We start from the raw sequence: 27,418 nt of genomic DNA on the forward strand, positions 1-27,418 counted from the left end.
TTTCCTCCCATGCCCAAGTATGCATAACCGCCTCACCTCTATCTTTGTGACCAGCGCCAGGGTGTCGTACCACATCTGTATGGAGCCGGGCAGCTGTCTGGTGAGGGTCATACGGAGCACCATGAGGTAAGAGGCAGTGGTGAAGATACTTCTCAGGATGATGCCCTGGATAGACCCCATTCAGATTCAACTTTATTCATCCCCAATGGAAGTATTTCACAGATGTTTTACCTCATATTCATTATATCCAGCACAATACCAGTGTCTACGTATGTGAAAAGTGTGTGTTTTGTAGTAAAACAGATAAGAAAAGGTATTTTATTAATCACCAAGGAGAAACTAATTTGTCATACTTTCTCAACAATACAAACACAAAAGAAATACTCACAACATCAAAAACATCACAAGTCAATTAGATTTGAAATAAATATATATATAGACCAGTGGGGAAAGTACCTTGCTGAGGGCGTGGGGCACGATGGCTGACACAATGACCAGGATGGCAGAGAAGAAGTAGGAGGCGCTGTAGAAGTACCGCAGAGAACCAATCTTCCTCGTCAGCGTCATCTCATCCCTGGGAGGGGGGAGAGAGGAGAGGTGGGGGGGTGGGGGACCATATTTACGTCACAATCTGCCTAGACAAGGTTACAAGATGTTCTGTCACGTACTTGATGGCATAAATAGGTGGACAAACAGCCACAGGGAAATGTAATTATGGATTTAGCCCCACATTCTCCCAAATCAGACAGGGATTAAACATTGAACATTGGAACTTTACTCAAGGACTGTATAACCAAAAAACATAACACATCAAGGATAGACTGGACTACACAATGCAGGATTGTTGCTCTGATTGGCTTTGTTTGTGAAAGTCATGTGTCATGATCATAGAGCGCAATTAATGCTTCCTTTGAGCTTTGACTCATATTTAAAGGAATTGAAGCGAAATTATCTTGATGGGAATCTCATTAATGAGAGTCACAGATCATCTATCCAAACTAATAGTTTTTAGTTCCAAGAAGATCTTAGATAGATGGGTTCCTGTTGCTAACAAGACTTTTCACGTCAGAGTATTACAACAGAGTCAAAGCATGACCACTTTCCCTATAGCTCTGGGATTGTTGCCTTGATCATTTAAGTAATAAGGCACGGGGGGGGGGGGGGTATATGGCCAATATACCACGGCTAAGGGCTGTTCTTATGCACGACGTATCGCGAGGTATATTGGCCATATACCACAAACCCCTGTGGTGCCTTATTGCTATTAGAAACTGGTTACTAAAGTAATTAGAGCAGTAAAAATAAATGTTTTGTCATACCCATGGTATACGGTCTGATATACCATGGCTGTCAGCCAATCAGCATTCAGGGCTGGAACCAACTTGTCTCTGTTTATGTACAGTATTAGGTTATAGTTAGGTCATGGAGTGTTTTGTGTGTGTCTTACTGTCTGATGTTCTTGATGATGGTCTCCATCACCTCCTCCCAGCCGTAGGCCTTCACTGAGTGGATGTTCTCTACGATCTCTGAGGTCAGAGCCAGACGCCTGCTGATTAACCCTGCTCTTTTCTGCCTGATCATAGGACCCCCCCCCACACACACACAAACACACACACACACACACACACACACACACACACACACACACACACACACACACACACACACACATATATATTAGACTCACGTAAGCACACACACACACACACACACATATATATTTGACTCACGTAAGCACACACACACACACACACACACAGCACAGAATAAGACACACGTATACACACACACACACACACACACACACACACACACACACACACACACACACACACACACACACACACACACACCATATTGATACAATTAATGAGACTTTTCAACTTCAGAGAGATGGCTGAGAACATAAACATGAAGACTTAACAGGTTTGGATGTTAATTAACAAGATTTACTTCTGGATCAAAGAGTTTTGTGTGGAACAGTGAAAGTTGTGCCCGTCTGAATAGGCAGTGTTTCCCACTTTGTTGACATTTCTCAGGGGCACAGGCCATGCCGTTCTGTTCCATGTGGGTAAGATGAGATCAGTGGCGGAGACCAGAGCTACTGGTCCTGTACAGACCCATCTAGAGGGCACAGTGTGTGTGTACGTGTGTGTGTGTGTGTGTGTGTGTGTGTGTGTGTGTGTGTGTGTGTGTGTGTGTGTGTGTGTGTGTGTGTGTGTGTGTGTGTGTGTGTGTGTGTGTGAACTCCTGTACAGTCCAGTACCCACCTGTGAGGCCCCATCTTCTGAGAGAGGCAGGCCTGTATGATGCCCAGCAGGGTGAGGGCAGCCAGGGCACAGAAACCATTCACCTCAATCAGCTCCCAGATCAACCCCACACACAGGATGCACTGCAGAGGGGTGATCCACACAAAGTGGGCCAGGCCAAGACTCTGCAACACACATACACATGAATGTATGAAGAGAAGACACACGCAGTAACATGTATATGTACACAGAACACACTCACACACACACACCCTCGCAGGCAAATCGGGAACTCAGGGACCCCATAATACATTAGCAAAAAAACTTTTTTACACATCTTGTTTTACAATCAGGTGAATGATAATGGCAAAGAGAAGTAATCAACATTTTAAAATTAATAGATTTGGTACATAGTTTTTCATAATTTTGACATCCGCAAATAATTGGAAGAGGAAGTGTAAACTCTTATATAGCCTATTAGCTAGAAAGGTAACTCCAAACACATTTTCACTAAAAGCAGCTGTTAAGCTGGTTAAACAAAGGTTAGCCATGTGTTGGCAAAAATGTATGTCCAATTCAAGAAAGCTTACCAGCAGCCAGCGGCACTTGCCACACTGGTCGACTATTCGCAGGTGTTTTTCTAAGCCTATGTCCGATACTCCAGTGCGTGTAATTAGCTCTAGTGAGTGTAATTAGCTCCAGTGAGTGTAATTAGCTCCAGTGAGTGTAATTAGCTCCAGTGAGTGTAATTAGCTCCAGTGAGTGTAATTAGCTCCACTGAGAGTAATTAGCTCCAGTGAGTGTAATTAGCTCCAGTGAGTGTAATTAGCTCCAGTGAGTGTAATTAGCTCTAGTGAGTGTAATTAGTTCCAGTGAGTGCAATTAGCTCCAGTGAGAGTACTTCGTTCCAGTGAGTGTAATTAGTTCCAGTGAATGTAATTAGCTCCAGTGAGAGTAATTAGCTCTCGTGAGTGTAATTAGTTCCAGTGAGTGTAATTAGCTCCAGTGAGTGTAATTAGCTCCAGTGAGTGTAATTAGCTCCAGTGAGTGTAATTAGTTCCAGTGAGTGTAATTAGCTCTCGTGAGTGTAATTAGTTCCAGTGAGTGTAATTAGCTCTAGTGAGTGTAATTAGTTCCAGTGAGTGTAATTAGCTCCAGTGAGTGTAATTAGCTCCAGTGAGTGTAATTAGCTCCAGTGAGTGTAATTAGCTCCACTGAGAGTAATTAGCTCCAGTGAGTGTAATTAGCTCTAGTGAGTGTAATTAGCTCTAGTGAGTGTAATTAGCTCCAGTGAGTGTAATTAGCTCTAGGGAGTGTAATTAGCTCCAGTGAGTGTAATTAGCTCTAGTGAGTGTAATTAGCTCCAGTGAGTGTAATTAGCTCCAGTGAGTGTAATTAGCTCTAGTGAGTGTAATTAGCTCCAGTGAGTGTAATTAGCTCTAGGGAGTGTAATTAGCTCCAGTGAGTGTAATTAGCTCCAGTGAGTGTAATTAGCTCCAGTGAGTGTAATTAGCTCCAGTGAGTGTAATTAGCTCCAGTGAGTGTAATTAGCTCCAGTGAGTGTAATTAGCTCCAGTGAGTGTAATTAGCTCCAGTGAGTGTAATTAGCTCCAGTGAGTGTAATTAGCTCTAGTGAGTGTAATTAGCTCCAGTGAGTGTAATTAGCTCCAGTGAGTGTAATTAGCTCTAGTGAGTGTAATTAGCTCCAGTGAGTGTAATTAGCTCGAGTGAGTGTAATTAGCTCCAGTGAGTGTAATTAGCTCTAGTGAGTGTAATTAGCTCTAGTGAGTGTAATTAGCTCCAGTGAGTGTAATTAGCTCTAGTGAGTGTAATTAGCTCCAGTGAGTGTAATTAGCTCCAGTGAGTGTAATTAGCTCCAGTGAGTGTAATTAGCTCCAATGACAGTAATTAGTTCCAGTGAGTATAATTAGTAATTAGCAATTTTCTTGGGCCACTATAACTAACTATTTTGCCAATTGGACTGGTCCCCCCTACCATTTACATTTACATTTTACATTTTAGTCATTTAGCAGACGCTCTTATCCAGAGCGACTTACAGTAGTGAATGCATACATTTCATACATGGAAGCCCGCATTACCACACGGAACCCCACTAATCTACAGGCGGAATCGCACGAGGTGGCTAAAAACAGACCTCCTCCATCTTCTACCAGCTTGCTACCTATGGCTCGGCTAGCTATCTAACTGGACCCTTTGATCACTCGGCTAAGCATGCCTCTCCTTAATGTCAATATGCCTTGTCCATTGCTGTTCTGGTTAGTGTTTATTGGCTTATTTCACTGTAGAGCCTCTAGCCCTGCTCATTATACCTTATCCAACCTCTCAGTTCCTCCACCCACACATGCTATGACATCTTCTGGCTTCAATGATGTTTCTAGAGACAATATCTCTCTCATCATCACTAAATGCCTAGGTTTACCTCCACTGTACTCACATCCTACCATACCTTTGTCTGTACATTATACCATGAAGCTATTTTTTCGCCCCCAGAAACCTGCTCCTTTTTCTCTCTATTCCGGACGTCACAGACGACCAATTCTTATAGCTTTTAGCTGTACCCTTATCCTCATACTTCTCTGTTCCTCTGGTGATGTAGAGGTGAATCCAGGCCCTGCAGTGCCTAGCTCCACTCCTACTCCCCAGGCGCTCTCTTTTGATGACTTCTGTAACCGTAATAGCCTTGGTTTCATGCATGTTAACATTAGAAGCCTCCTCCCTAAGTTTGTTTTATTCACTGCTTTAGTACACTCTGCCAACCCGGATGTCCTAGCCGTGTCTGAATCCTGGCTTAGGAAGTCCACCAAAAACTCTGAAATCTTCATCCCTAACTACGTTTTCAGACAAGATAGAACGACCAAAGGGGGCGGTGTTGCAATCTACTGCAGAGATAGCCTGCAGAGTTCTGTCCTACTATCCAGGTCTGTACGCAAACAATTTGAACTTCTACTTTTAAAAATCTATCTCTCTAAAAACAAGTCTCTCACCGTTGCCGCCTGCTATAGACCCCCCTCGGCCCCCAGCTGTGCTCTGGACACCATATGTGAACTGATTGCCCCCCATCTATCTTCAGAGCTCGTGCTACTAGGTGACCTAAACTGGGACATGCTTAACACCCCAGCCATCCTACAATCCAAGCTTGACGCCCTCAATCTCACACAAATTATTAATGAACCCACCAGGTACCACCCCAAAGCCGTAAACACTGGCACCCTCATAGATATCATCCTAACCAATTTGCCCTCTAAATACACCTCTGCTGTTTTCAACCAAGATCTCAGCGATCACTGCCTCATTGCCTGCATCCGTAATGGGTCTACGGTCAAACGACCTCCACTCATCACTGTCAAACGCTCCCTGAAACATTTCAGTGAGCAGGCCTTTCTAATCGACCTGGCCCTGGTATCCTGGAAGGATATTGACCTCATCCCGTCAGTAGAGGATGCCTGGTTATTTTTTTTAAATGCCTTCCTCACCATCTTAAATAAGCATGCCCCACTCAAGAAATTTAGAACCAGGAACAGATATAGCCCTTGGTTCTCCCCAGACCTGACTGCCCTTAACCAACACAAAAACATCCTATGGCGTTCTGCATTAGCATCAAACAGCCCCCGTGATATGCAACTTTTCAGGGAAGTTAGAAACCAATATACACAGGCAGTTAGAAAAGCTAAGGCTCGCTTTTTCAAGCAGAAATTAGCTTTCTGCAATACAAATTCAAAAAAGTTCTGGGACATTGTAAAGTCCATGGAGAATAAGAACACCTCCTCCCAACTGCCCACTGCACTGAGGATAGGAAACTCTGTCACCACCGATAAACCTACTATAATTGAGAATTTCAATAAGCATTTTTCTACGGCTGGCCATGCTTTCCACCTGGCTACCCCTACTGCAGTCAACAGCACTGCACCCCCCACAGCTACTCGCCCAAGCCTTCCCCATTTCTCCTTCTCCCAAATCCATTCAGCTGATGTTCTGAAAGAGCTGCAAAATCTGGACCCCTACAAATCAGCCGGGCTAGACAATCTGGACCCTTTCTTTCTAAAATTATCTGCCGAAATTATTGCAACCCCTATTACTAGCCTGTTCAACCTCTCTTTCGTGTCGTCTGAGATTCCCATAGATTGGAAAGCAGCTGCTGTCATCCCCCTCTTCAAAGGAGGGGACACTCTTGACCCAAATTGCTATAGACCTATATCCATCCTACCCTGCCTTTCTAAGGTCTTCGAAAGCCAGGTCAACAAACAGATTACCGACCATTTCGAATCCCACCGCACCTTCTCCGCTATGCAATCTGGTTTCAGAGCTGGTCATGGGTGCACCTCAGTCACGCTCAAGGTCCTAAACGATACCGTAACCGCCATCGATAAGAAACAATACTGTGCTGCCGTCTTCATTGACCTGGCCAAAGCTTTCGACTCTGTCAATCACCACATCCTCATCGGCAGACTCAATAGCCTTGGTTTCTCTAATGATTGCATCGCCGGGTTCACCAACTACTTCTCAGATAGAATTCAGTGTGTCAAATCGGAGGGCCTGTTGTCCGGACCTCTGGCAGTCTCTATGGGGGTGCCACAGGGTTCAATTCCTGGGCCAACTCTTTTCTCTGTATACATCAATGATGTCGCTCTTGCTGCTGATGAGTCTCTGATCCACCTCTACGCAGACGACACCATTCTGTATACTTCTGGCCCTTCTTTGGACACTGTGTTAACAACCCTCCAGATGAGCTTTAATGCCATACAACTCTCCTTCCGTGGCCTCCAACTGCTCCTAAATACAAGTAAAACTAAATGCATGCTCTTCAACCGATCGCTGCCTGCACCTGCCCGCCTGTCCTGCATCACTACTCTGGACGGTTCTGACTTAGAATATGTGGACAACTACAAATACCTAGGTGTCTGGTTAGACTGTAAACTCTCCTTCCAGACTCACATCAAACATCTCCAATCCAAAGTTAAATCAAGAATTGGCTTCCTATTTCGCAACAAAGCATCCTTCATTCATGCTGCCAAACATACCCTCGTAAAACTGACCATCCTACCGATCCTCAACTTTGGCGATGTCATTTACAAAATAGCCTCCAATACCCTACTCAACAAACTGGATGCAGTCTATCACAGTGCCATCGGTTTTGTCACCAAAGCCCCATATACTACCCACCACTGCGACCTGTATGCTCTCGTTGGCTGGCCCTCGCTTCATAATCGCCGCCAAACCCACTGGCTCCAGGTCATCTACAAGACCCTGCTAGGTAAAGTCCCCCCTTATCTCCGCTCACTGGTCACCATAGCAGCACCCACCTGTAGCACGCGCTCCAGCAGGTATATCTCTCTGGTCACCCCCAAAGCCAATTCCTCCTTTGGCCGTCTCTCTTTCCAGTTCTCTGCTGCCAATGACTGGAACGAACTACAAAAAACTCTGAAACTGGAAACACTTATCTCCCTCACTAGCTTTAAGCACCAGCTGTCAGAGCAGCTCACAGATCACTGCACCTGTACATAGACCATCTATAATTTAGCCCAAACAACTACCTCTTCCCCTACTGTATTTATTTATTTTATTTTGCTCCTTTGCACCCCATTATCTCTATTTCTACTTTGCACTTTCTTCTACTACAAATCTACCATTCCAGTGTTTTACTTGCTATATTGTATTTACTTTGCCACCATGGACTTTTTTTGCCTTTACCTCCCTTATCTCACCTCATTTGCTCACATTGTACATAGACTTAATTTTCTACTGTATTATTGACTATATATCTGTTTTACTCCATGTGTAACTCTGTGTTGTTGTATGTTGTCGAACTGCTTTGCTTTATCTTGGCCAGGTCGCAATTGTAAATGAGAACTTGTTCTCAACTTGCCTACCTGGTTAAATAAAGGTGAAATAAATAAATAAAAAAGTTCCAGTGAGTGTAATTAGCTCAATATTAGAAGTTGAGAAATAAAGTTGACATCATTAGAGAGGAAATATTCTCCTATTTTCTACTCTAGGTATGTAATTACAATTTTGTTTATTCTGTTGCTGTTAGTGATATTCATGAAAACATTGAAATAATAAAATAAAATCATGTATTTTCTTATTTTTTCCTGCACACCCCTGCAGATCACCGGTTGACATTTTACATTTTAGTCATTTAGCAGACGCTCTAATCCAGAGCGACTTACAGTAGTGAATGCATACATTTCATACATTTAATTTAATTTCATGCATTTTTTTTGTTGTTGTACTGGCCCCCCGTGGGAATCAAACCCACAACCCTGGCGTTGCACACACCATGCTGGCGTTGCAAACACCATGCTCTACCAACTGAGCCACAGGGAAGACCAACTGACCCCCTGCAGACCCCCGGTTGACCCCCTGCAGACCCCCGGTTGACCCCCTGCAGACCCCCTGTTGACCCCCTGCAGACCCCCGGTTGAATATCGCTGTTTAACACATTCCTTGAGAAGTGTGGAGAGACATGCTGTAGGGTAAACTACATACTGTCAGTTAAACTACATAATGTCAGTTAAACTGCATACTGTCGGTTAAACTACATACTGTCAGTTAAACTACATACTGTCAGTAAAACTGCATACTGTCAGTAAAACTGCATACTGTCAGTTAAACTACATACTGTCAGTTAAACTGCATACTGTCAGTTAAACTACATACTGTCACGTCCTGACCAGTAATAAGGGTTATTTGTTATTGTAGTTTGGTCAGGACGTGGCAGAGGGTATTTTGTTTATGTGGTTCGGGGTGGTGGTGTATGTAGTAGGGTGTTTGATTTATTATTTCCGGGTTTTGGTCTATGTTCTATGTTTTGTATTTCTATGTTCTTTCTGGTTTGTTGTATTTCTATGTTTAGGTTAATGGGGGGTTGGACTCTCAATTGGAGGCAGGTGCTTTCTCGTTGCCTCTGATTTGAGAGTCTTATATATGGGTAATTGTTTGGTTTAGTGTTGTGGGAGATTGTTTCTTGTTTTGCCTGTGTGAGCATGACAAGACTGTTTTGTTGTTCGTGCTTTCTTCGTTTTGTTATTTTGGTGTTCTCTTTATATAAAATAAATAACAAGATGAGCATCCACATTCCTGCTGCGTTTTGGTCCTCTATCCCCGACGACAACCGTTACACATACTGTCAGTTAAACTACATAACATCAGTTAAACTACATACTATCAGTTAAATTACATACTGGCAGTTAAACTACATACTATCGGTTAAACTACATAACGTCAGTTAAACTGCATACTGTCAGTTAAAATACATAATGTTAGTTAAATTACATACTGTTAGTTAAATTACATACTGTCAGTTAAACTACATACTGTCAGTTAAACTACATACCGTAGGCTAAACTACATACTGTCAGTTAAATTACATACTGTCAGTTAAACTACATACTGTCAGTTAAACTACATACTGTTAGTTAAATTACATACTGTCAGTTAAACTACATACTGTAGGCTAAACTACATACTGTCAGTTAAAATAGATACTGTCAGTTAAATTACATACTGTCAGTTAAACTACGTACTGTCAGTTAAAGTACATACTGTCAGTTAAACTACATATTGTTGGCTAAACTACATATTGTTGGCTAAACTACATGCTGTCAGTTCAATGACAAAATGTCAGTTAAATTACATACTGGAGGCTAACCTAGCACTCACAAGCACAAACGCGCATTCAGGGGCAGATAATGTGTGGTGGACTACTTAATCATAAGAATACACACTGTACACACAAATGTATTACTTGAACCACAGTTTCTGTCCACATGGGTGTAATTCTCAATAGTCTTCTCCTCATCTCCTTTCCTTCATCTGCACTGATGTGAAATAACTGCAAGGACAAGTTGCTTTCACTACTTACAGCGTATTCGGAAATTATTCGGACCCCTTGGCTTTGTCCATATTTTGTTACGTTACAGCCCTATTCTAAAATGAATGTAATATTTTTTTCCCCTCAACAAACTACACACAATACACCATAATGACAAAGTGAAAACAGGTTTTTAGATATTTTTACTAATTATTTACATAAGTATTCAGACCCTTTGCTATGAGACTTGAAATTGAGCTCAGGTGTATCCTGTTTCCATTTATCATCTTTGTGATGTTTCTACAACTTGATTGGAGTCCACCTGTGGATTGGAGTCCACCTGTGGATTGGAGTCCACCTGTGGTAAATTCAATTGATTGGACATGATTTGGGAAGGTACACACCTGTCTATATAAAGTCCCACAGTTGACAGTACATGTAAGAGCAAAAACCAAGCCATGAGGTCAAAGGAATACTCTGTAGAGCTCCGAGACAGTATTGTATCGAGTCACAGATCTGGGGAAGGGTACCAAAAACATTCTGCAGCATTGAAGGTCCCCAAGAACACAGTGGCCTCCATCATTCTTAAATGGAAGAAGTTTGGAAGCACCAAGACTCTTCCTATAGCTGGCCGCCTGGCCAAACTGAGCAATCGGGGGAGAAAGGCCTTGGTCAGGGAGGTGACCGAGAACCCGATGGTCACTCTGACGGAGCTCCAGAGTTCCTCTGTGGAGATGGGAGAACATTCCAGAAGAACAACCATCTCTGCAGCACTCCACCAATCAGGCCTTTATGGTAGAGTGGCCAGACGGAAGCCACTCCTCAGTAAAAGGCACATGACAGCCCACTTGGAGTTTGCCAAAAAGCCTGAATGCCAAGCGTCATGTCTGGAGGAAACCTGGCACCATCCCTACGATGAAGCATGGTGGTGGCAGCATCATGCTGTGGGGATGTTTTTCAGCAGCAGGGACTGGGAGACAAGTCAAGATCGAGGGAAAGATGAACCGAGCAAAGTACAGAGAGATCTTTGATGAAAACCTGCTCCAGAGCGCTCAGGACCTCAGACTGGGGTGAAGGTTCACCATCCAACAGGACAACTACCTTTCTAAAGTCTTCGAAAGCCAAGTGAACAAACAGATCACCGACCATCTCGAATCCCACCGTACCTCTATGCAATTCAGTTTCCGAGCTGGTCACAGGTGTACCTCATCCACGCTCAAGGTCCTAAACAATATCATAACCGCCATTGATAAAAAACAGTACTGTGCAGCCGTCTTCATTGACCTGGCCAAGGCTTTCGACTCTGTCAATCACCGCATTCTTATCGGCAGACTCAAAAGCCTTGGTTTCTCTAATGACTCATTGGTTCACTAACTACTTCTCAGATAGAGTTCAGTGTGTCAAATCGGAGGTCCTGTTGTCCGGACCTCTGGCAGACTCTATGGGGGTGCCAGAAGATTCAATTCTCGGGCTGACTCTTTTCTCTGTATATATCAATGATGTCGCTCTTGCTGCCGGTGATTCTTTGATCCACCTCTACGCAGATGACACCATACTGTATACATCTGGCCCTTCATTGGACACTGTGTTACCAAACCTCCAAACGAGCTTCGATGCCATACAACACTCCTTCCGTGGCCTCCAACTGCTCTTAAACGCTAGTAAAACTAAATACATGCTCTTCAATCGATCGCTGCCCGCACCTGCCCGCCATCCTAGCATCACTACTCTGGACAGTTCTGACTTAGAATATGTGGACAACTACAAATACCTAGGTGTCTGGCTAGACTGTAAACTCTCCTTCCAGACTCATATTAAGCATCTCCAATCCAAAATTAAATCTAAAATCAGCTTCCTATTTCGCAACAAAGCCTCCTTCACTCATGCTGCTAAACATACCCTGGTAAAACTGACTATCCTGCCGATCCTTGACTTCGGCGATATCATTTACAAAATAGCCTCCAACACTCTACTCAGCAAATTGGATGCACTCTATCACAAGCCATCCGTTTTGTCACCAAAGCCCCATATACTACCCACCATTGTGACCTGTATGCTCTTGTTGGCTGGTCCTCACTACATATTTGCCGCCAAACCCACTGGCTCCAGGTCATCTATAAGTCTTTGCTAGGTAAAGCTCCGCCTTATCTCAGCTCACTGGTCACCATAGCAACACCCACCCGTAGCACGCGCTCCAGCAGGTATATTTCACTGGTCATCCCCAAAGCCAACACCTCGTTTGGCCGCCTTTCCTTCCAGTTCTCTACTGCCAATCACTGGAACGAATTGCAAAAATCACTGAAGTTGGAGACTTATATCTCCCTCACTAACTTCAAGCATCGGCTGTCAGAGCAGCTTACCGATCGCTGCAGCTCTACACAGCCCATCTGTAAATAACCCATCCAACCTACTACCTACCTCATCCCCATATATATATATTTTTCTGCTCTTTTGCAAACCAGTATTTCTACTTGCACATCCTCATCTGCACATCTATCACTCCAGTGTAAACTGCTAAATTGTAATTGCTTCGCCACTATGGCCTGTTTATTGCCTTACCTCCTTACTTAAACAACGACCCTAAGCACACAGCCAAGACAAAACACAGGAGTGGCTTCGGGACTCTCTGAATGTCCTTGAGTGGCCCAGCCAGAGCCCAGACTTGAACCCGATCAAATATTTCTGGAGAGAACTGAAAATAGCTGTTTAGCGACGCTCCCCATCCAAGCTGACAGAGCTGGAGAGGATCTGGAGAGAAAAATGTGAGAAACTCCCCAAATACAGGTGTGCCAAGCTTGTAGCGTCACACCCAAAAAGACCCGAGACTGTAATCGCTGCCAAAGGTACTGAGTAAAGGGTCTGAATTCTTATATACATTTTATATTTATTTTGTATACATTTGAAAAAAAATCTAAAATTCTGTTTTTGCTATGTGATTATCAGGTATTGTGTGTAGATTTAATCCATTTTAGAATAAGGCTGTAACATAAATAAATGTGGAAAAAGTGAAGTGGTCTGAATACTTTCTGAATGCATAATAACTGCATCATAATTCATAAACATAGTCTCTCATAACAGATTGTTAGCATTAAAGGGACATTTCTAAAATGTTCAACTTCATATTCATCATCTCCAGCACCACCCAAACATCAACATATGTGAAAATAGCATATTTCTATATTTTGTCATAAACAAAATAGAGGAAGATAAGTGTTTCCAATGATATCATCAACCAATTAGTAGGACATTAGTAGGTAATGCCTACTATAATTGGTTAAAATCACACGATGGTGTCATTGGAAACAGTTATCTTCCCCTATCTTCTTTACTACAAAACATAGAAATGCGCAAATCCAATCAAATCTATTTTTATTGGTTACATACATATATTTAGCAGATGTTATTGCGGGTATAGCGAAATGCTTGTACATTTTTCCGGCTGCATGTAATAACACAAAAAACGTTCTGGGCTAATAATGTAAGAAAGAACACACAAAAAAACAAAATACTGCAAAGTTGCTTTGGAGCTAGAAGCAGAGCTGCCATGTCTGTAGACGCCATCTTGAGTGAAGGAGATGATCAAGGGTGAACAAGCAACACTTCGGGTATTTTGTCTTTGTACTTTGAGCTTATTGCTTGGACTTGGGGGTCGATTAATGTTATTGCTGGTATGCAAGTTTTAAGGTGTTATCTATTTTTGTCTGTTTTCCTCCTTTCCAGCTTTAATTGTCTGGAGCCTGGTGTTGTTGTGGCCAAGGAGCTTTCACTCAGATGGAACCAGGTTTCAGCTGCTGTGCAATGTTGACGTCCTTCCTCCCAGAGATGTGAAATCATCCCCCGGTGTCACGTCCTGACCAGTATAGGGGTTATTTGTTATTTTAGTTTGGTCAGGACGTGGCAGGGGGTGTTTGTTTTATGTGGTTTGGGCTATGTATTTAGGTAGAGGGGTGTTTGGTTTATGTGGTCCGGGGTTTGTTAGTCTATGATCTATGTTAGTATTTTTCTATGTTCTATCTAGTCTATTGTATTTCTATGTTTAGTTAATTGGGGTTGGACCTTCAATTGGAGGCAGCTGGTTATTGTTGCCTCTGATTGAGGGTCCTATAATTAGGAGTTTGTTTTTCATGGGTTTTTGTGGGAGATTGTTCTTGTTTAGCTGTTTGCCTGACGAGACTGTGCAGTTCGTTTGTGTTTTGTATACGTTATTTGTGTTTGCCTTCTTCACCAAATAAAAAGAAGATGAGTGTACATTTTCCCGCTGCGTCTTGGTCTCTACCCTACAACAACCGTGACACCCGGGCTGGACACAACCCGGCAAACATATATTTTTGAGAAGATCAGGACTTTTGCAATGAAAAGGCCATGTACATGTCCTGCTCCAAATGGCAGGACAGAAATATGCTCTATGGCTAGATTCCTTTTTTCATATCGTAACATGACCTGAACCAAAATTACTCAAAGGATCTGATGATCACATCAAATCAAAGTTTATTTGTCATGTGTGCCAAATACAACAGACAAATCTTTTTAGTTTCCTGAGGGGGAATAGGCTTTGTCGAGCCCTCTTCACGACTGTCTTGGTGTGTTTGGACCATTCTAGTTTGTTGTTGATGTGGACACCAAGGAACTTGAAGCTCTCAACCTGCTCCACTTCAGCCCCGTCGATGAGAATGGGGGCGTGCTCGGTCCCCCTTTTCCTGTGGTCCACAATCATCTCCTTAGTCTTGGTTACGTTGAGGGATAGGTTGTTATTCTGGCACCACCTGGCCAGGTCTCTGACCTCCTCCTCTATAGGCTGTCTCGTCGTTGTCAGTGATCAGGCCTACCACTGTTGTGTCGTCTGCAAACTTAACCTCTCTAGGGTCGGCGGGACGAAATCGTCCCACCTACGCAACAGCCAGTGGAATCCTGTGGCGCGTTATTCAAATACCTTAGAAATGCTATTACTTCAATTTCTCAAACATATGACTATTTTACAGCATTTTAAAGACAAGACTCTCGTTAATCTAACCACACTGTCCGATTTCAAAAAGGCTTTACAACGAAAGCAAAACATTAGATTATGTCAGCAGAGTACCCAGCCAGAAATAATCAGACACCCATTTTTCAAGCTAGCATATAATGTCACAAAAACCCAGAAGACAGCTAAATGCAGCACTAACCTTTGATGATCTTCATCAGATGACAACCCTAGGACATTATGTTATACAATACCTGCATGTTTTGTTCAATCAAGTTCATATTTATATCAAAAACCAGCTTTTTACATTAGCATGTGACGTTCAGAAGTAGCATACCCCCCGCAAACTTCCGGTGAATTTACTAAAAATGTACTAAATTACTCACGATAAACGTTCACAAAAAGCATAACAATTATTTTAAGAATTATAGATACAGAACTCCTCTATGCACTCGATATGTCCGATTTTAAAATAGCTTTTCGGTGAAAGCACATTTTGCAATATTCTAAGTAGATAGCCCGGCATCACAGGGCTAGCTATTTAGACACCCAGCAAGTTTAGCCTTCACCAAACTCCGATTTACTATTAGAAAAGTTTGATTACCTTTGGTGTTCTTCGTCAGAATGCACTCCCAGGACTTCTACTTCAATAACAAATGTTGGTTTGGTCCCAAATAATCCATAGTTATATCCAAACAGCTGCGTTTTGTTCGTGCGTTCAAGACACTATCCGAAAGGGTAAAGAAGGGTGACGAGCACGACGCATTTCGTGACAAAAAAAATCTAAATATTCCGCTACCGTACTTCGAAGCATGTCAACCGCTGTTTAAAATCAATTTTTATGCCATTTTTCTCGTAAAAAAGCGATAATATTCCGACCGGGAATCTGCGTTTAGGTAAAAAGACGAAAGAAAATAAAGCACAGGGTAGACTCGTGCACGCGCCTAAGCCCATTGTCCTCTGATCGGCCACTTGCCAAAGGCGATAATGTGTTTCAGCCTGGGGCTGCCTCGATATCATTCAGCTTTTTCCCGGGCTCTGAGAGCCTATGGGAGCCGTAGGAAGTGTCACGTTACAGCAAAGATCCTCAGTCTTCAATAAAAAGAGCCAAGATGAATAAGAACTTGTCAGACAGGCCACTTCCTGTTCAGAATCTTCTCAGGTTTTTGCCTGCCATATGAGTTCTGTTATACTCACAGACACCATTCAAACAGTTTTAGAAACTTTAGGGTGTTTTCTATCCAAAGCCAATAATTATATGCATATTCTAGTTTCTGGGCAGTAGTAATAAGCAGATTAAATCGGGTACGTTTTTTATCCGGCCGTGTAAATACTGCCCCCTACCCCCAACAGGTTAATGATGGTGTTGGAGTCGTGCCTGGCCATGCAGTTGTGGGTGAACAGGGAGTACAGGAGGGGACTGAGCACGCACCCCTGGGGAGCTCCAGTGTTGAGGATCAGCGTGGCAGATGTGTTGCTACCTACCCTCACCACCTGGGGGCGGCCCGTCAGGAAGTCCAGGATCCAGTTGCAGAGGGAGGTGTTTAGTCCCAGGATCCTTAGCTTAGTGATGAGCTTTGAGGGTACTATGGTGTTGAACGCTGAGCTGTTGTCAATGAATAGCATTCTCACATAAGTGTTCCTTTTGTCCAGGTGGGAAAGGGCAGTGTAGAGTGCAATAGAGATTGCATCATCTGTTTGGGCGGTATGCAAATTGGAGTGGGTCTAGGGTTTCTGGGATAATGGTGTTGATGTGAGTGATTACCAGCCTTTCAAAGCACTTCATGGCTACGGACGTGAGTGCTACGGGTCTGTAGTCATTTAGACAGGTTGCCTTTGTGTTCTTGGGCACAGGGACTACGGTGGTCTGCTGGAAACATGTTGGTATTACAGACTCAATCAGGGACATGTTGAAAATGTCAGTGAAGACACCTGCCAGTTGGTCAGCACATGCCTGGAGCACACGTCCTGGTAATCCGTCTGGCCCCGCATGATCACACAGCGTGATCACACAGTCGTCCGGAACTGCTGATGCGCTCATGCATGTCTCAGTGTTGCTTGTCTCGAAGCGAGCATAGAAGTGATTTAGCTCGTCTGGTAGGCTCGTGTCACTGGGCAGCTCGCGGCTGTGCTTCTGTTTGTAGTCTGTAATAGTTTGCAAGCCCTGCCACATAAGACGAGCGTCGAAGCCGGTGTATTATGATTCAATCTTAGCCCTGTATTGATGCTTTGCCTGTTTGATGGTTCGTCACAGGGCATAGCAGGATTTCTTGTAAGCTTCCGGGTTAGAGTCCCGCACCTTGAAAGCGGCAGCTCTACCCTTTCGCTCAGTGCGAACGTTGCCTGTTATCCATGGCTTCTGGTTGGAGTATGTACGTACAGTTACTGTGGGGATGACGTCCTCGATGCACTTATTGATAAAGCCAGTGACTGATATGGTGTACTCCTCAATGCATGTTCCAGTCTGTGATAGCAAAACAGTCCTGTAGTTTAGCATCTGCTTCATCTGACCACTTTTTTATAGACCGAGTCACCGGTGCTTCCTGCTTTAATTTTTGCTTGTAGGCATGAATCAGGAGGGTAAAGTTGTGGTCGGATTTACCAAATGGAGGGCCAGGGAGAGCTTTGTACATGTCTCTGTGTGTGGAGTACAGGTGATCTAGAATTTTTTCCCCTCTGGTTGCACATTTAACATGTTAATAGAAATTTGGTAGTTCTGATTTAAGTTTCCCTGCATTAAAGTCTCCAGCCGCTAGGAGCGCCGCCTCTGGGTAAGTGGTTTCCTGTTTGCTTATTTCCTTATACAGCTGACTGAGTGTGGTCTTAGTGCCAGCATCTGTCTGTGGTGGCAAATAAACAGCCATGAAAAGTATAGCTGAAAACTCTCTAGGCAAGTAGTGTGGCCTGCAATTTATCACAATATACTCTACTTCTGGTGAGCAAAATCTAGAGACTTTCTTAGATTTCGTGCACCGGCTGTTGTTTACAAATATGCACAGACCGCCCCCCCTCGTCTTACCGGAGTGTGCTGTTCTATCATTCCGGTGCAGCGTATATCCCGCTAGCTGAATATCCATGTCATCATTCAGCCACGATTCCGTGAAACATAGGATATTACAGTTTTGATGTCCCGTTGGAAGGTAATATTCGTGATCGTACCTCGTCTAATTTATTGTCCAATGATTGCACGTTGGCAAGTAGTATTGACGGTAACGGCAGCTTTCCCACTCGCCTTCTGCAGGTCCTCACGAGCCATCCGGCTCTTTGTCCTCTGTACCTGCGTCGCTTCCTCTTGTAAATAACGGGGATGTCGGCCTTGTCGGGTGTTTGAAGAATGTCCTGTGCGTCCTGCTTGTTGTAGAAAAAAATCTTTGTCTAATCCGAGGTGAGTGATCGCTATCCTGATATCCAGAAGCTCTTTTTTGCTGTAAGATACGGTTGCAGAAACATTATGTACAAAATAAGTTACAAATAACGCAAAAACCCCACATAATAGCACAATTGGTTGGGCGCCCGTAAAACTGCTGCCATTTCTTCCGCCGCCATTTTAACTATATAGGCCTAGGTCTAGATATTATTTTTAGCTAAGCCTTTATGTGTTTTACATTTTTCCTAATTGTAGGCTACTACAATTTTTTAAACACTACCTCACTGCTTTAGCACGTGGCCACATTCGCTTGTGTTTCAATATGAATTCTTTAAGAGACGGGTGGGTCTAAGGCTTTAGTGTAACGGGTTTCGTTGGAAGGAGTGGACCAAGGCGCAGCATGGTAAGTGTTCATGATTTTTATTATCAAAAAAACACTGAAACAAAACAACGTAAGGGAAAAACGAAAGCGCACAGATCTGTCAGGTACAGAATAACAAAACAGAAAATAACTACCCACAAATACAGGTGGGAAAAGGCTGCCTAAGTATGATTCCCAATCAGAGACAACGATAGACAGCAGCCTCTGATTGGGAACCCTACTCGACCAACACAAAGAAATAGATAACATAGAATGCCCACCCCACATCACACCCTGACCTAACCAAATAGAGAAATACAATTTCTCTCTAAGGTCAGGGTGTGACAGTACCCCCCCCAAAGGTGTGGACTCCCGGCCGCAAATCTGAACCTATAGGGGAGGGTCCGGGTGGGCATCTACCCTTGGTGGCGGCTCCGGTTCGGGGCGTAGCCCCCGCTCCGCCCACTGATCCCTCCGCTTTTGTGTCACCGGACTGTGTATCGTCACTGGAGGAACCGGACAGTGGATCATCGCCGGAGGCTCTGAACTGGGAACCCCCGCTGGAGGTTCTGGACTGCAGACCGCCGCTGGAGCCTCCGGACTGCGGACCGCCGCTGGAGACTCCGGACTGCTGACTGCCGCTGGAGACTCCGGATTGCCGCTGGAGGCTCCGGACTGGGGACCGTCGCTGGAGGCTCCGGACTGAGGAACGTCGCTGGAGGCTCCGGACTGAAGACCGTCGCTGCAGGCTCCGGACTGGAGACCGTCGCTGCAGGCTCCGTGCCATGGATCGTCACTACAGGCTCCACGCCATGGATCATCACTGGAGGCTTTGTGCCATGGATCATCAGTGGAGGCTCCGGGCCATGGATCATCACTCGAGGCTTCGTGCCATGGATTATCACTGGAGGCTCCGGGCCATGGATTATCACTGGAGGCTTCGTGCCATGGATCATCCCTACAGGCTCCGGTCCATGGATCATCACTGGAGGCTTCGTAAGTGGAGCCGGAACAGGTCTCACCGGAGTGGGGAGACGCACTGGAGACCGGGTGCGCGGAGCTGGCACAGCATATACTGGGCCGTGGACGCACACTGGAGGTCTGGAACATAGGGCTGGCACAACCCATCCTGGCTGGATGCTTACTTTAGCCCGGCAAGTGCGGGGCGCTGGCACAGGACGAACTGGGCTGTGAAGGTGCACTGGCGACACAGTGTGTAGAGCTGGTGCAGGATATCCTGGGCTGTGGAGGCGCACTGGAGGTCTGGAGCATAGGGCTGGCACAACCCGTCCTGGCTGGATGCTCACTTTAGCCCGGCAGGTGCGGGGCGCTGGCACAGGACGAACTGGGCTGTGAAGGCGCACTGGCGACACAGTGCGTAGAGCTGGCGCAGGATATCCTGGGCCGAGGAGACGCACTGGAGAACAGGAGCGCTGAGCCGGCACAATCCGTCCTGGCTGAATGCTCACTTTAGCCCGGCAAATGCGGGGAGCCGGCAACGAGCGCACCGGGCTGTGAATGCGCACTGGAGATACAGTGCGCATCACCGCATAACACGGTGCCCGACTGGTCACATGCTCCCCACGATAAGCACGGGGAGTTGGCTCAGGTCTCAACCCTGACTCTGCCAATCTCCCCGTGTGCCCCCCCCCCCAAACAAATTTGGGGGGCTGCATCTCGTGCTTCCATCGTTGCCGTGAATCCCGGTCTCGTCGCTGTTCCTCTCTTGCTGCCTCCACCTGCTTCCCCGGCAGGCTTTTGTATCTCCCCAATACTTGCTCCCAAGTCCAGTCTATTCTCTCCTCAACCTCCTCCAAAGACCAGGATGCCATCTCCTCCCGGGCACGCTGCTTGGTCCAGTTGTAGTGGGTAGTTCTGTAACGGGTTTCGTCGGAAGGAGTAGACAAAAGCGCAGCGTAGTATGTGTTCATGATTTTTATTATCAAAAAACACTGAAACAAAATAACGTAAGGGAAAAACGAAAGCGCACAGTTCTGCCAGGTACAGAATAACAAAACAGAAAACAACTACCCACAAATACAGGTGGGAAAAGGCTGCCTAAGTATGATTCCCAATCAGAGACAACGATAGACAGCTGCCTCTGATTGGGAACCCTACTTGGCCAACACAAAGAAATAGATAACATAGAATGCCCACCCCACATCACACCCTGACCTAACCAAATAGAGAAATAAAACGTCTCTCTAAGGTCAGGGCATGACATTTAGAGGGTGTAAATGATGCTAAATGGGCGTAAACAAAGAACAGCACTGTAGCTGATCAATGTGAAGGTTATCTTTATTATACAACAGTTTTTGGTTTGGCTAATCTGGGAACTTGGTGAAATAATGTTCAGAGAATCCATTTTGGCAATTTGGTGAAATTATTCCTTTTCTAAATATTCAGTACGATTCCCACGGATTGATATACAGCAAGTGTGAAAATCTAAATGTTTGAATGCCTTTTTCTTCTAAATTGGATTATAAATTGATCAACTTTTAAGGCAGCATTACTTCCCCATGTTTCCTCTAACTACAGTGTATGATACGCCATTTTAAAAAAACAATTTCAAATTGTAGGACATAAGACTGAAAAGAGACGGTGGGTCACATATGTTGATGTTGGGGTGGTGCTGGAGATGATGAATATGAAGTTGAATAAAACAATACAATCTAGCTGGCCTGCGCACATGTGAGATTTGTTTCAGAGTGCCCGAAATCAAGTAAAGTGTTAACCGTCTACCCCTTTATCCAAAAAGCCTACATGGGAGGGATTGGCAATGTAAACGCATGCTAGTTCGTAGAGATAGCTTTGGGCAAAGCCACAAGAGAGGAGAAGAGAGAGCTTGGGAACAAGTGAGAGTTTGAAGCCACATCCAATCCAGGTGATAATTGCCTAGGGAGCAGGTAGCAGAGTGTATTGACATTCAACACCCCTTTACTAGCCTAGCTACGGCTAAATTACACACCCCTCTCATCCCATGTTGGCTTGACAAACGGCTGGCTTCACTTGTTTTCCACCACTGAGCACTGACATAGGACTCATGCCCAAGCCTAACAGGAGTGGAGAAATGTGCTCGGAGTGTGACTCACATTTTTTACGTCCTTCTCTCATTGACATCTGCATGATGTATGATTTTACAGGGAGGTTGGAGTTGCCTGGCTGTGTGTGTATCTCGAGCTGGGATTCGGCCCATGCTGCAGTTTGTTACCACATAGTTCAATTGGGAGATATTCCTGGGAGCACAGCTAGTGTTGTGGTGTCTCAATTCGTAGAAAGCATAGCTTGGTGTTTGGATGACGATGCAACAACGATTCAAAGTAGTTGAGATTGCAAAATGTCACTCCTGCCCTCGACTACGGTATACTGGCCCAACCTGGCCCCTTCAACCTGGTCCCCTCATACCACCATGGCCACCTAACTATCCCCTAACTAACTGGCTCATTCAAACCCCCCACCTTTACACCACTGAAACTCTTCCCCATTGTCCTCTGACATGTTTCATCACTCCTATGCAACGGTGAAGAAAATCACGCTTTCTGACACAAGACAATGCTCTTCTTGACATCATTGTTATAAAAGAGAATGCATTCTCAGTCGACTAACCTAGTAAACTTGACAGTTAATAAGTAGATTACTTGGGTCCTTAGTTCTCATGGAGATTATTGAGGTTGAGATTAGGGTTAGGTCAGCAGATGAGTTGGGTGGTTCTTACCTCATCCAGTTTATTGAGGTGGGCTGACATCAGGCTGACCAGCTGACCTGTGCTGATCTTGTCCAGGACCCGGCTGGACAGCTTCAGAGTCTGAGGTGTCAAAGGTCAGGGGTTAGGACAGACACAAAGGGTTAAAAAGCTGAAGCAGGAGAGGCTGCAGTGTGACACTAAGAGGGTGTGGCAGCCACACAGCCCCACCCTCACACAAGAGTCTGGCTACACTAAAGAGGGCAATGTAGATCTTCATGCCTGCCAAGGTGGTGGCATGCCAAAGATGTGCCCATACCCACACACCCACACCTTGCCCACACAAACACACACACCTTCTTATAGATGAGGCTGAAGAGAGCGATGCGTATCTGCATGCCCAGGTGGTGCAGTCCAAAGATGGCTGGCTGCAGGAGCAGGAAGCGAGCAGTGAAGAGAAGACAGAGACCCAGGGCTAGGTAGTAACCCTGCTCCCGCTCAGGGGCATGGATGGGGTCAAACGAGCCGATTATTCGACCCAGGAGCTGGGGCTGCACTGTCTTCGACGCCTCCTGTAAGAAAAGAGAAAAAAAGCATCCAGAGACATTGATGTAAAGAGTTCAGAATCTATCCTACAAAATACAATTTGGTGGCAGTTTGATATCATTGTCTTAATGATGTACCTTGATAACTCTAGTCTTATTTCCAATCAACTCTGAACTGAACTTATGGGCATTCCTAGAAGGTTCCACGGGGAACACCCCACACCACTAGGTTACGCAAGACCTGCTACTGACGTCATCTTCCTCTCCGAGCCGAGGACACTGGGATACTCACACTGCAGTGACATATGCATCTTCTCCATACTCTGGTTATGCCACTAATTCACTAGTAAGTAACACACAGGTACAGGACAGAACAGGCTAACAGCCAGCTTGGGTTGGGTTGAGGTCAGTTCCATTCCAGTTCCAACTCCCTCCAATTTAGCAAGTGAATTTGAACTCCTTGTCATTGACAATAAATGGGCGCTTTTTTTTCATTCTTTAATTGGACATTTCCATTTCCCTCCTGAATTTAAATGGAATTGATCACACACACAACCCTCGCAATGGCATAACACGTCTGCTGTCGCAATACATGACATGTTCTCATATGCGAGATATTGTCATGTGCGTATCACAGTAAATTTAGGTGCTGGGTGAAATACCACTATATTAAGAACCAAACAGTGACCTACATTTTAAATACAAAGTGGTTCATCATCTGGTGTCGTACTAGTAAAGTATGGAGGCCTTTTTGACAAACGTGGCCAACTCCGGTGCCCACAATGTGTGCAGGCTTTTGCTCCAGCCCAGCTCCAACACACCTGATCACATAGACTGTTAAACTGCAGCCTCTCCAGGTAACCGTTGGCCAACTGTTGTTTACTCGGAGAGATGGACTCACCCCAAAGTACAGCAGGATTCCGTAGAACACAAAAGGCCAGAGGAAACAACGGGATAGTGCCCGCAAGAGCCGAGGCTTCTTCTTGGCCGATGCCACTTCTCGGTCCCATTCTCTACACCAAGAACACAGACCAGAGGAGTTAGAAACTGTTAAAAAACACACACATTAGCTAACAGTAAAAGTAAAGTAGGGGCACATTGTTCAGGGCACTGGTGTATAACCTGGGTGATTTGGTTAACTTATTAAATGGAGTGCAGAGACCTTAACAAACGAGGGAGAACAAGAGGAAAGAGAAAAAGATGACAACATTTATGAGAAAAATAGAGCAAGGAGGGAGGGAGAAAAGCAAAGAGAGGAGGAAAAAAATGTAAAATGTGAGAGAGAGAGAGATTGAGAGAGAGAGTTAGATTGAGACAGAGTGAGAGATTGAGAGAGAGAGAGACAGAGAAAGAGAGAGAGAAAGTGAGAGATTGAGAGAGAGAGAGGGAGACAGAAAGAGAGTGAGAGCTTGAGAGAGAGAGAGACAGAAAGAGAGTGAGAGACAGAAAGAGAGTGAGAGACAGAGAAAGAGAGTGAGAGCTTGAGAGAGAGAGAGAGAGACAGAAAGAGAGTGAGAGAGAAAGAGAGACAGAGAAAGAGAGTGTAAGAGAACACGTGCGCGCATCATAGATTGAGGGACCATACCAACCTGTTAATTCAATGTAAAGTTCAAATTCCCATGCAGCTACCAACAGTATTTGGCAGATTTAAAAAATGACCCGGTCATTTATCACTCTCCGGGCATCTGGCCCTTTTAAAGGTTGACTTTTACACCCCTTTAGAGGGCTGCTGGCACCCTTTACCGTGACGCTGCCCTGCCCCCGCCCCATAGGGGCCCCCGCAGCAGGTCATCATGGGGAAGGGCTGTGTTTGCATTGTTTCGGGGGCGAAAACACGGGTGGCATTTAACGGGTGGCCTAAGATCCTTCCCTTTTTTCTTTGTTCTTTCTACAATCCTCTCAAAGGTGTGACATTTACTTGCTCTTAAATAACGGGGACAGAGCGGAGAGGAGAGGGCACATACAGTGAGGGGAAAGGGAAAGGGGAGAGACTTAGAGAGAGAAAGGGACAGAGGGATTGGAGAGAAAGTGAGATTGAGAGAGAGGAGGACTTTAGAGAGAGAGAGCCCAGCCTGACTCATCCCGTCTCCAGTGTGTTTGTTTGGGACACGCTAAGGTTTATGTTTGTCTGTCCACCTCCAACCAAAAACCATCCCATATTTAAGGTTGGGGTTGTCTGTCTAGAATTTCAAGTTCCTTAGCTAATCATTGCAATCATTGGATGGGCGGTGGAATGGATAGGGGAATATTACAGTAAATACACTTAAAGGGCAGTAAGAAACATGAATTATCATCTCTCACAACTCAACAAGACAACAACAAAGAAGGGACCAACAACAATGCCAACAGGAGCACTCAATTTGATATATTGATATAGCATGAGGCTAATCCTCTATCAAAATATGTTGTGTTCTATATCATTCATATGGCTGGAATCAAATGAATAACTATGTGACATAAGTAAAAATAGGTTCTCTAAGTAGGCTACTGTATGTGCCTACATGTGTGTAATCCAATTAGTTTCTCATTTTGTATTTAGTAACTTCCAATGCCGCACACGTCTGTGATTCTGATTTAGATTAAGAATAATAGTTATAAAATGGTTATATCAATTTAATATGAGTCCAACGTGCCTTACATGTTCATAAAGTGAGGCACTTTGACTGATACAAACCTTTCTAGTCGTTCAGAAAGATTGTCTGCGAGATCAAAATATGGTGCTTTATAAACATCTGTCAACTCCAACTTCTTTCTGAAGCCCTTCCTCAACAGTGGAGATGTCCACCTGCAAAACAACCAAATGGGTATAGGAGGTTTGGTTAGTAATAAACTCCTATCACATTTCTACACTCACACAAGCGAACACATCATCCCACTGAGCACAGACATCATTTCAAAGTCCTGTTTTGATTTACATTTGATGGAGTTATCAATTGATTTTAATTCAACATTACATTTAAAAAAATGTCACCATGTCATTGGATTTAGATTAACAGTTGGATGAAAAAAATACAAAATTCCCTTCTGAAGTACCTACATAGATCAATGTTCTCCGAAGTTGACCACAGATAGGTCAAATCAATAAATGTATAAATTAATTAAGCAAACGCCCAGTCATATCTATAGGGTGACAAAATCAAACAGCAAGCCAATAGCAGAGTGTATGTAGCTGGAGAATTAGGCCTACTACATCTTAGATAGCTATATAGATAGTAAAAAGAGTGTATGTAGCTGGAGAATTAGGCCTACTACATCTTAGATAGCTATATAGATAGTAAAAAGAGTGTATGTAGCTGGAGAATTAGGCCTACTACATCTTAGATAGCTATATAGATAGTAAAAAGACAGCTGAATATCTATTTGTTAAAAAAATATATAGGCAATCCTGAGTAGGCTATGTGCATTATAATGAGTTTTGGGACGACATGGGCTTTTCTAATGGCAGGAAGCGTGTGGTGAGTAGGCCTATTGTAGGCTACAAGATGACAATGTAGAAGTCTTTTATGCGCCTGAGAAATGACGAGAGATGTTTAGTATCAATTACACATTTCATACAAAGATAATCATTATGAAAGTTGGAGGACAATCGACACGTGACGCACTGGAGCGCAAAAGGGCTGCTGGAATTTCCTCTCAGAGCAAAACAGGACACAGAAACTGTCTATTGTGCATAGTTGCCCTAAAAGTGACCATTGAAACATCTATAAAATAATAAGTAAGATTCCTGGGACCTGCCTTGACCTGACCTGGTCCCCTTTCAACAGCGCGCTCTCCAAATCTGGCAACCACGTCTAGAAAACCATTCCATGGTTTATTTACGCGTCAAATCAGCCGGCACATAGATGAAGAAAACATATCATTCCTTACCAGAAGAAATATTGGGAGAGGAAGTTTGCATCTTCCACGGGTGACTTCTGCATCCTAAGAGCACCGCCAGTTTGATTTCACTGCAGCTGTGTCGCTCACATTTGTGTCCCTCTGTTTCCCTTTTTCTCGAGGATGACCCAGCGCTTGTGCTTTTCTGACTGTGCCACCTTGTGCCGATTGTAGCCTAAATGCGCAGATCAGAGGTGACGTCACTGTTGTGAAATTGTCTCTTCCCAACCCGGAGCTACGACCACTATCCAACCCACTATCGCACTATCCGACTTCTCAGATCAGCATTCACTGTTCTCACACACTGCGGAGCGCACAACACTGACCGTAGCAAATGGGCTGTCTTGTCCTTTCCTTGATCCTAACAATGAGAACACGGTGGTTAGCAAGAGAATAATTTATGGTCTCGCCAAAGATCCCGAGCGCGTCATTTCCATACTGACAGGCCTCTGCAAAAAATGACACGGGTTGCATATTGTGGCAACCCAATTTGCAGAGACATAAACTACTACACGGCGTACCACTTTTAGCAGGCAGGTTTCAGGGA

General features: G+C 44.5%; 1 protein-coding gene across 1 annotated transcript in view; it reads right to left on the reverse strand.

Moving 5' to 3' along the window:
* LOC115197540 (cystic fibrosis transmembrane conductance regulator) overlaps window positions 1–27,274 on the reverse strand; it is an 80,800-nt gene extending 53,526 nt beyond the window's left edge. Inside the window, exons 1-9 of the mRNA XM_029759175.1 lie at window positions 26,863–27,274; window positions 25,670–25,780; window positions 23,897–24,008; window positions 22,807–23,022; window positions 22,484–22,573; window positions 2,271–2,434; window positions 1,448–1,573; window positions 457–574; window positions 37–165 (exon numbers count right to left, since the gene is read on the reverse strand). Coding sequence (XP_029615035.1) covers window positions 37–165; window positions 457–574; window positions 1,448–1,573; window positions 2,271–2,434; window positions 22,484–22,573; window positions 22,807–23,022; window positions 23,897–24,008; window positions 25,670–25,780; window positions 26,863–26,915 — 1,119 coding nt within the window. The 5' untranslated portion in view covers window positions 26,916–27,274. The remainder of the gene's footprint in view (window positions 1–36; window positions 166–456; window positions 575–1,447; window positions 1,574–2,270; window positions 2,435–22,483; window positions 22,574–22,806; window positions 23,023–23,896; window positions 24,009–25,669; window positions 25,781–26,862) is intronic.
* Window positions 27,275–27,418: the final 144 nt, after the last annotated feature.

Source organism: Salmo trutta, chromosome 7, assembly GCF_901001165.1.
Source record: "Salmo trutta chromosome 7, fSalTru1.1, whole genome shotgun sequence".
In the NCBI taxonomy this organism is placed as follows: domain Eukaryota; kingdom Metazoa; phylum Chordata; class Actinopteri; order Salmoniformes; family Salmonidae; genus Salmo; species Salmo trutta.